This window comes from Oncorhynchus masou, chromosome 14 (assembly GCF_036934945.1).
Source record: "Oncorhynchus masou masou isolate Uvic2021 chromosome 14, UVic_Omas_1.1, whole genome shotgun sequence".
In the NCBI taxonomy this organism is placed as follows: domain Eukaryota; kingdom Metazoa; phylum Chordata; class Actinopteri; order Salmoniformes; family Salmonidae; genus Oncorhynchus; species Oncorhynchus masou.
Window position 1 is genome coordinate 8,051,459 of NC_088225.1, and position 10,648 is coordinate 8,062,106.

Sequence of the window (10,648 nt, forward strand, 5' to 3'; positions counted from 1 at the left end):
ATGAAAAATAAAAAACAAATATACACTACCGTTCAAAAGTTTGGGGTCACTTAGAAATGTCCTTGTTTTTGAAAAAAAAGCACAAAAAATGTTATCTTTAAGAAATGGCTTTCTTCTTGCCACTCTTCCATGAAGGCCAGATTTGTGCAATATACGACTGATTGTTGTCCTATGGACAGAGTCTCCCACCTCAGCTGTAGATCTCTGCAGTTCATCCAGAGTGATCATGGGCCTCTTGGCTGCATCTCTGATCAGTCTTCTCCTTGTATGAGCTGAAAGTTTAGAGGGACGGCCAGGTCTTGGTAGATTTGCAGTGGTCTGATACTCCTTCCATTTCAATATTATCTCTTGCACAGTGCTCCTTGGGATGTTTAAAGCTTGGGAAATCTTTTTGTATCCAAATCCGGCTTTAAACTTCTTCACAACAGTATCTCGGACCTGCCTGGTGTGTTCCTTGTTCTTCATGATGCTCTCTGCGCTTTTAACGGACCTCTGAGACTATCACAGTGCAGGTGCATTTATACGGAGACTTGATTACACACAGGTGGATTGTATTTATCATCATTAGTCATTTAGGTCAACATTGGATCATTCAGAGATCCTCACTGAACTTCTGGAGAGAGTTTGCTGCACTGAAAGTAAAGGGGCTGAATAATTTTGCACACCCAATTTTTCAGTTTTTGATTTGTTAAAAAAGTTTGAAATATCCAATAAATGTCGTTCCACTTCATGATTGTGTCCCACTTGTTGTTGATTCTTCACAAAAAAATACAATTTTATATCTTTATGTTTGAAGCCTGAAATGTGGCAAAAGGTCGCAAAGTTCAAGGGGGCCGAATACTTTCGCAAGGCACTGTACTTACAACAATATAACAACACATGCGCCACTGTTTCATCGACCATACACTCCAGACACAAACCATTCATATGCTTGCCAACCAGATGTAATGACGAGTTCAATGTCTTAAGTGCAATCGAGCAAACACCACCTTCCGTCCTAATCTGACCTTTGAACCTTGGTCCACCGACCTTTTTTTGGAGGGCATATAAATGCTGGCCCTTGTGCTCAGAGTCCCATCTCTTCTGACACACATCTATCAAAATGGCTCTGATCTTACATTTTGCCTCACCTCTACCCAGTGGCACATTAATATCAATTATTTCTCATTTAAAAGCTCTTTTAGCTAACTGGTCTACAATTCCATCCCCTTCCACACTTGAATGGGAATGTGCTGGGACCCAGCAGAATCTTACTAATATACCCATTCTCTCAATTCTCCATAATAACATTAATACCTCCAATAGTAGGTCACTCCTGTTAGATTTACCAGATGATAAACTATTCAATACAGATCATCTCTGACATGCACTTTCCACTGTGGGACCTTATATAGACAGGTGTGTGCCCTTCAAAATCATGTCCAATCAATTGAATTTAGCACAGGTAGACTCCAATCAATTTGTAGAAACATCTCAAGGATGGTCAATAGAAACAGGATGCACCTGAGCTCAATAGCAAAGTGTCTGAATACTTATGTAAATTAGGTTTTATTCGATTTTAGAATAAGGCTGTAACGTAACAAAATGTGGTAAACGTCAAGGGGTCTGAATACTTTTCAAATGCACTGTAAATATTCACCACCCTTAGTCAATACATTTTATAAACACCTCTTAGCTCGATGGCTAACATTAGCTAGGAGTTAGGGTTAAGGTTAGGTTAAAGGCTTAAGGTTAGGTTAAAGGGTTAAGGTTAGGGGAATGGTGAGATAACATGCTAAGTAATTGCAAAGTAGCTCAAAAGTAGTAAGTAGTTGCAAAGATTCTAATTAGTTAAAATTGTCCATGATGAGATTCGGACACGCAGCCTTTTCGTTGCTAGACGTGTGGTACACAACCACACTCCTTTCGTGTTCGCCTTAAAGTAACCTATATTATGTTACTATGCCAAACATAACATATTATACTAATTTGAGTGTCCCAGATGTACATGTACTACGTTACGTCTAGTCTGAGACCAGTTTGCTGTAGTTGTTTTAAAATCACTAATGGCCTCATGGTGACATCCTTCCTGTCCTGCAGCTCAGTTCTGAAGGACAACTGCATCTTTGATGTGTCTGGGTGGTTTAGTACATCATCCACAGTACAATTATTAACTTGACCATGCTTAAATATATATATTCAATGTCTGATTTGTTATTGTTATCCATCTACCAATCACCGGCCTTCTTTATGTGTCTTTTGAAAGGCTCCCTGGTCTTTGTCGTTGAATCTGTGCTTGAAATTCAATACTTGCCTGTGGGACATTACAGATGTTTGTATCGGGGACAGAGGAAGGGTTAGTCATTCAAAAATCATGTCAAACCCTGTAATGTGGGTCAATATAAGTTATGTGATTTGTTAAGCCACATTTTACTTTGAACTAATTTAGGCTTGCCTAAACAAAGGGGGTGAATACTTATGCAATTACTCTATTTCAGTTATTTATTTTTGTAAAAATGTGTAGAATTTTATTTTCACTGACATTAGGGATTATTTTATGTAGATTAATGACCAATTACAATTCAATCAACCTTTGAAAAAAGTTCAATGGGGTGTAGACTTTCTATAGGCACTGTAGCAGGTTGCGTACTCCTGCTCAGACGTTGCATGCATCAACCAATGGTTTCGTGCCACTTCATCGACTGTGTCATCGACTGTGTCATCGACTGGCAGATTGCTATAACATATGATGTCGTTCGCTGAAATGTAAAATACCTATTCTGGAGTTGCACCGGTATGACACTGTAGGCGTTGAGCCTTCCAATTAAGTCTATGCATAATGCATATTACTTATACAGGTGGTCATACTTTTAGTAGTACTTTTAAATGTATACTGTATTTCACAAGCTGCTGAACTCACAAGACAGAAGTACAGTATGGTAACAGTCATCTCAAGTTTGAAAGCAAACTTATTGGAACCAATACTACTACCATTTGTGTAATCATATAAAAATCTCCAAATTGTCATATTAGTTTGATATTTTGCCATCTTATAAAAAGCCATAAGAATAACTATCAACAATACATACATCTGTTAGGATTTAATCTAAAAGTAATCATAAGGCCTATGGACCGATATAACATTTAAAGTTTATTTGGAAATGATACAATGGTACATCAATTGACAAAGAGAACAATAGTCTTCATAATGTTATTTACATTTCATAATACTTTATAACATTGTTTCATCAAATATCAACCTGCTCAGCTACCATAGAATCTTTCCTATCTTTCCTATGTTGCAACTGAATATAGAAAATATGTAATTGGCTCTTGGTAGCTTCTTGGTAGGACTTCTCAACCCATGTCAGTTGTAACAGCTACTGTGTTGTAGCTACATATGAGGACACCGAGGTATGGACCTTGCCAACATTATAAAAATATATAATAATCTATATATTTTTTAAGGAACAGTTGGGGTCTCAATTTACTGTTGAGAGTTGGAATAGTAGAATACACAAGGTGCAATTTCGAACTTGGTTGTGCATCAGCAGTTTCCCTCTTCTTATATGTCACTCACTGACTGTCACTCAAGTAGCCCATGTCAATTACATTTTTTTAGATTGTTAAATTAGTCTAGCCAGCTATCTAAAGGTGTAGCAATCATGGCCAAATTTTCACTGTTCTCCAAATAGTATTTTAGATTGCGGACCTCACTAAACCTCAGACCCTGTTGTGCTGTGTGAAATATGATGGTTTATCAAAGGAGAATTGCCCTTTCAATGACTGGTTTTAGTTGAGTGGTAGCCTGTGCAACCACAGGAGAAAACAAAGCCAAGTTCAACTATGCAAAATAAACAAACAAATTAAGCTAATTTCAAATAATTTGAGCAACTTGATATTAAGTAAATTGTTTTGTCATCAATTTGCCATACATTCTTCCAACAAGCTCTGAAGAAGGTTTGGCCCACTCATTTCGTCAGAGCGCTGTCTTGTGTCTATTGTCAAAATTCAGTAGTGGATTGCTGAGTTAACAAAAACTATAAATATCAATTAGATGTACATTTTTGTGTTCAAAATATGTACACTTAAGAAACATAACAATGAACTGTTCACAAGCTCACATCCTGACTGAGATCCACAAACAAAAATATCACATTTCCCAAGACATTGACATTGAGCTGCAGTCGGTTTATCATCCTTCAATGGCGTGATGAAATATGATGAAATGTGAATGAGGAGATCCTCTTGGTTAATATTAGGTGGTGACCACGGTTTCTTAATGACTCAGTTAAGTGTGATTCTCAGTGCCGTTGTGGGTGAGCTTGGTTTTGTGCTCGACGTGGGGGCCCCTGGTGGAGTACGGTACCATCAGGAAGGGCTCCTTGGTCTCGCCCTCTCCTACAATACTCTCCTCATCTTCAGACTGGCCAATCCGCTGCAGGAGCAGGTAGCACCAACATCCGCAGATGAGAACACCGAGGGCAGCAACAGCGATGAGGATCACTATGATTGTCACCACCCCAGTAGTGGGGCTGTGGTCTGTGATGTACATGTTGCAACAGGAAGGGGACTCAGAGCATTGTCACAGAACAGGGTACTTGACAAGGACTGCGTGGTATGATCCCTTGCTGACTTTGGTGTCTTACGGTTCTGCTTGGGAGACCTGGGGGTCACAAAAAGCAAATAATGTTGAATATTTAACTAACAAAAAATAACAAAATAAACCCTGTGGTCAGTGCTTGTATCTGCCAATCTGAATCTGTTTACAATACATTTTCGGCAGACATCTGCTGACTCAACCATAGGCCTATGTAATAGGACTCAACACAGAATCTAACCTCCAAATTACCCAAATAAGCAAAAGGCTTGAAATAATGTATTGATTAAAAATTAAGTTGATAGCCTACCACCCTGTGGTAGGTATTCATATATTATCTATACGTTATATTCTGCATAATAGCGTATGCAATAATGAACTATGAACGGAACGCCTTTATGCCATCAAAGCTAACGCATATGTTTTAACTGTGCACGCCGAATCATTGCACATTAATACGCATTTATGTATGTACATGCTTGATACATCGGGTCCTAACGAGAATCAAGACGCACTAGATGAGACACCTTACCGTTCCATTGAAACAGACGACGCGATCGCGTATCTTCATCAATGTGCTATGCAGCAACAGCCCTGCCTGTATCAATACATAAGATCCATGGCTCTTCCTAATTGAACCGATTTCATTCGTAAAATTTGCTCATGCAGTGCATTAAATACACTAGTAGCCACCCACGCAAAAAAACGAACTTCAAGGCCCCTTGTATCAGTGCAGGAAATGAGACCATGTGATGCACAATATATCGAAACAAATGTTATTTGTGCTGTCAATCTCTATTTTAAAGCAACAGTAGTAGCTAGATTATCTTCACTGACAACATGTACATTTGAAAAATATATATCACTTCATGTTTGTCTATGGACATACTTTTGAACGGTTAAATAGTTATAGTAGCTCATAGATTCGCTAATGTGTTACCTTCTCGGTCTCATATCAGTCATACTGGTAGACCCCTCCAGACACCAAAATATCACGTGATACATACAGGCTGCTTGTTCCTGGAAATTGGCTCGAGCTACTGTAAAGTAGCATTTTGTTTGGACGTCAAAGAAGCAAGTTAATCAGCCAACTTTACTGTCGCTAGGTAAGGAAAAGCTAGTTAGTTGAAGTGTTTGTCTTCTAAAAAGTATGTAACTACAGTACACTGAAGCCTTGAGCTCCCGTAAATATGAGGATTAACGTTAGCGAGCAAGCCGTTAGGTTTTTAGACAGCCATCGACGACGCTTCTGTCTCGTCTTGACTAATGGTCATTTAGTTAGATAACCGAGTTGTCGCTACTGTTATTTGCCTAGCTAGCAAGCCAGTTGATTAATTGCATTAACATGGGCCCGTGGGCCTAACGTAATAGTGTTTCTCACAGGTGCCACTGACTAGCTTTCGAAGTTCGGTCTTGTCCTGATAAATTTGTTTAGTATTGTAGCTAAATTAGCTAGCTAAATGAGTTTCCTATGGTACTAGCTAGATTAGCTAGCTATAATCTAGACTAGTTTGACTGGAGTCTTGAGTTAACGTTACATGACTAACGTTAACTGTACCCTTAATCCAACTAACGTTACCTGACTAACATAATAGTTCATGTCATTAACCCTCCTATTATGTTGCGGTTCAATTTGACCCATTTCCACTTTTGAGTTCTTTAAAATACTAGTTAACCTCTTTTTCTCCATTAAATTACTTTTCCTCATTTAGGGTCATGAACCTAACTTAAAAATGTGGGCACTGGTGTGTTGTGGAATGTATTGAGTAGATTTCGTATACAAACATGATGTTGTGGGTCATTTTGACCCAGACGCTTTCATGTGTATAGATATTTGCACAGGTCCAAAATAAACAAATGTCTTCTGTGTATTTTGTTTTGACTGGTTCTGGTGGCACTTCTGTAATTATTTTGGGGTGAAAATGAGCTTTCCCAAGTTTATTCTCAACGCGAGTGCAGCAGATCTCTGACACAGACACTCAAAAATGAGCTCCAAACAGAAAATGCTTGTTTTAGAGAAAGGAAATATGTTTAACAAAATAGCTCTAAATATAGAAGTTTTGAAATCAAATGTTATTGTTTTTCTTCTTTCTGAAAGGTCTGACAAGACAAAATAAAGTTTGAGCTTTTTTTACTTGATTCTTTGACCGTCTAGAGTGTGTTTTAAACTGTGCGGGTCAATCTGACCCATACCTCAATGGATGCACTTTTTTTTTTTCAGCAGAGCACAAGGGTTAGAGATGTTATCATGTTCCATGACTCTTGTATACCTGTTGTATAACGTTGGTTTTAAAAGAGCCATGTAATACGATTAAGGTATTATTAGCTAACCTTACAGCCTGTTACAGCTGTGACTGAAGCCATGTAGACCTGGCTATCTGATTTTATTTACAAAATATGCTATTAATCTATAGACCTCCAGTCATTGCAATATAAATGTAAATTATGATTTTTTTGTTGTTGTTGTTGATAATTAATAAGAAAGACATGGCAAGTGCACCACCAATGGAGACAGGTGGATTTGTGGGGCTCCCTCAACCACCTTCCTATGAAGAATCAGTGGGTCCTCAGTACCAGGGGACGGTGCTTCCTCCTGCCTACACCAAATCTGCACAGTATCCATACCCAACACAGCCGTATAATCAAATATATCAACCAACGGCTCACAGTACTACCAGTCCAATAGGTAATTAAAATCTTCATCACATTGTTTTCACTTTTCACTATGCTGTTCCCTCATAGGTTGAACTCTCTTGACACACTTGGTTTAAGACAGCTCAAACTGGTCCATCCAGAATGCATTCTTTTGGTTTCAAACCATCTCAAGTAGCCTATTCCCTATTTTAGATTATTGGTTTGCTTTGCACTCTTAACATAATAGTTTTGGAATCTGATAGGTCTTGATGGATTAAGCGTCCTGTGCAAGGGACCTAGCTAATCCCTAGAAGGCTACGTAATGAACGTTAGCTTTTAATTTCCTGTTTGGTGTTTAACATTCTTTGTTCTTCAGTGTCAGTTCAGACCATTTACGTCCAGCCGGGTGTGGTGTTTGGGGATCTTCCAGTGCAGACTCATTGCCCTGCATGTGCCCAGATGGTGATCACTCGGCTGGAGCACACCTCTGGAACAATGGCCTGGTTAACATGTGCTGGCCTGTTCATTTTCGGGTAAGATTCATTTATCAAGAGTCCCCCTGTAGTGCTTGCAGTGTATTGTTGTTCATAGTCCTGAAAAGTCCCATTTTGTATGGGCTGCATAATGCATTATCTGATCTTTTGTTTTTTTGTAGTTGCATCTATGGCTGTTGCCTGCTTCCTTTTTGTGTGGATGGTTTGAAGGATGTGACACATCGATGTCCGAACTGCAACAACGTCCTTGGAGAACACAAACGGCTTTGATTATGTCTTTTGAAAAGAGTAGTCTCTATTGAGCATGCAACCTTGCAGCCTGTCTCTATCTTGAATTGTCTAATTACAAATACTGTCAGAGGCTAAACAATCATGTTAAACATGCATATTTTGATGATGGTCATCATGTAGTCTATATCAGGGGTACTCAACTCTTTACTCTGAGGTTCGAGCCTGCTGGTTCTGTTCTACCTGATAATGAATTGCACACCTGGTGTCCCAGGTCTAAATCAGTCCCTGATTAGAGGGGAACCATTTCAAGAAAATGCAATGGAACTGTCTTTGAAGAGAAGAGTTGAGTAATCTATATAAATGTATTACCTTTATTAAGAGCTTTGTCCACTAGATAACTTGTCAATATTGCACTTTCAAATGGATTTTATTATATAATTGTATATATGTCAGTTTGAATAGTAATGTGCACACAATGTTGGTGGGGTTAGAGGTAAGACTGGTTGATATTGTGATTGTACATTTTCATAGGATCTATATGTAGTCAAACTGCAATATGACTACCTGTTAAGACTACCTTTTAATACAGTCTTATTGTGATGATTACTGGTAAGTAAGCAAGCTCATCGTACAAACTGCCCTAAGTAGATCCACTTGTTGTCTTAGGCCTAAATGCCTTTAGTTTGAATGAAGGAGTGGTTTTGCTGTAAATTATGCTGTGGACTTCAGGCACCTTTGAGCATTCCCAAGTCCATGGATTCACAAGGTTGTCATTGATTGTATAGGCCCTATTTGTTTATTTTCATTCATCACATACAATTGTGTGCGTCTGTAGAATTCACTTAATGGCACTTTTTCAATGTGTATGCATGACATAAGCACAAATAAATTAGATAATTTTACCACCAAATGTGATCATTGTTCATTCTTTAAAGTAAATTATTTGTGTTTTGTTTGAGTTTGTGCTTTCTTGCCCAGACTAGCTTTCCCCCCCATCATACCCCCTCTCCCAGCACTTCTGACATGTTTAGTGTATTATATGCATATATTATAAACTGGGTTGTTCGAGCCCTGAATGCTGATTGGCTGACAGTATACCACCGGAATGACAAAACAGCCCTTAGCCATGGTATATTGGCCATATACCACACCCCCTCGTGCCTTATTGCTTAATTATAGCCTATCATAAACCTTAGGCTATAATATATGCATATAACGCACTTTCTATCATAAACTGTGTTGGGCACTTACTTCTATGCTATGATCCATTACCTTTGGCAATGAAATATCAGACAGGCCAGAAACTGCTCAAAACCAGTAGCAGTATTTACATTTTGCTAAAAATAATGAATGAAAACAAACAGGCATTGATAGCAACATACTGCTTATGCTTCTTTCTACGTGAGCGTTTGCTGAAGGCCTTCCACCTCCAACTTCCACATTCTTCTGTGAACCGCAGCGCGTTCAGAGGTCTGCCATCTTTACCGCGCACAGGACAGGTTCTGGAGAGAGGGCCTGGATCATCACCATTACATGCATAAAATCGGGGTAACAAATCAAGGGTTTTGTTAAATGTTGTACATATTTTAGCTGCAGCTAGAAGGAAAATTAAAGTGAATCACCCTGAAGTAGGCATAGGTTTCCCTTAGGAATGTTGTTGACGCCATTGACAACGAATGTCCCCGTCTCGTCCAAAAGAAGCACCGTGTTGGGATCCAACCGAACTTCCATTATTGTCCCTTGCATCCAAACCACAAAGACTACAAGTGCAGTGTTTTTCCATTGTCCCAGTATTTTTATATTAAATTCGAGCTTGTCATTCAATCGGTTATCTATTCCCTCTCGGAGTTTGCTGGAAGGAACTTTGATAGGAGGACTTTCTTATTTTCTACTGAAATTTGTCCGGGGTCCATGCCATCTGCGAGTGAACAGTTTCAAACGAATTCGTTATAAAAATGTTTTATTTCGTGTGACCTTTGACGTAATTGTGACCAATATCCGGGATGTTGATTTCAACGTTTGTCTTTTGTTTATTGTTTATATATAGACTTGTGTTCCGACATGTACTTTTTATATCGATTTGTCGTTAGTAATAAAAATACAATAAAATATTTTAACATTTCAAAATAAAAGCACACGTCGTGCTAACAGTGGATATTATCAAAGATTATAAACTGGGTGCTCTGTATACCACTGGTATGACAAAACATGTAGTTTTACTGCTCTAATTAGGTTGGTAACCAGTTTCTAATAACAATAAGGCTCCTCATGGGTTTGTGATATATTGGAGGGCCTAACCTGTGCGCACTTAAAGGGCTGTGTCCAGGCACTCCGCGTTGCATCGTGTTGAGAACAGCCCTTAGCCGTGGTATATTGGCCATATGCCACACCTCCTCGTGCATTATTGCTTAATTATGCATGACAATGGGGGTCGTTTTTCACAAAGCGGCACCGAGGGCTGTCTAGCTCCCGCCTATCCTTTCTTTGGATTGGTGGATACATTTCCATGAGGATTGTTGATGTAAACCTCCTGTATTCATTGGAGAGACTGCTACTAGCCTAATACAATGAATATGCATAGCCATCTCAAGATATCTCCTATATAAAGTGTATTTTCTCAAAGTTGCCGGGATGTCACGTGTCCTAATTATATCAGTACACTCGTAACAATTTAAAAAAGTTATATTCGACCAAATAAACCTCACGTAGA

At 38.8% G+C, this 10,648-nt stretch overlaps 2 protein-coding genes across 4 annotated transcripts; one reads left to right on the top strand and one right to left on the bottom strand.

Moving 5' to 3' along the window:
- Positions 1–3,109: 3,109 nt before the first annotated feature.
- On the bottom strand, positions 3,110–5,615 carry snn (stannin). Of its 2 annotated transcripts, none has more exons than XM_064986150.1 (2): positions 5,520–5,615; positions 3,110–4,645 (listed from the first exon to the last, which is right to left on the bottom strand). In XM_064986150.1, exon 2 carries the CDS (start codon positions 4,532–4,534, stop codon positions 4,271–4,273), a length of 264 nt encoding a protein of 87 aa, XP_064842222.1. In that variant the 5' UTR covers positions 4,535–4,645; positions 5,520–5,615; the 3' UTR covers positions 3,110–4,270. The 2 variants fall into 2 exon arrangements, with proteins under 2 accessions (XP_064842222.1, XP_064842221.1); XM_064986149.1 differs by lacking the exon at positions 5,520–5,615 and adding an exon at positions 5,112–5,501.
- On the top strand, positions 5,584–8,848 carry litaf (lipopolysaccharide-induced TNF factor). 2 transcript variants are annotated; one of them, XM_064986146.1, is made up of 4 exons: positions 5,584–5,685; positions 7,061–7,265; positions 7,590–7,746; positions 7,869–8,848. In XM_064986146.1, exons 2-4 carry the CDS (start codon positions 7,067–7,069, stop codon positions 7,975–7,977), a joined length of 465 nt encoding a protein of 154 aa, XP_064842218.1. In that variant the 5' UTR covers positions 5,584–5,685; positions 7,061–7,066; the 3' UTR covers positions 7,978–8,848. The 2 variants fall into 2 exon arrangements, with proteins under 2 accessions (XP_064842218.1, XP_064842220.1); XM_064986148.1 differs by having other exon boundaries at positions 7,065–7,265.
- The last annotated feature ends 1,800 nt before the right edge of the window (positions 8,849–10,648 follow it).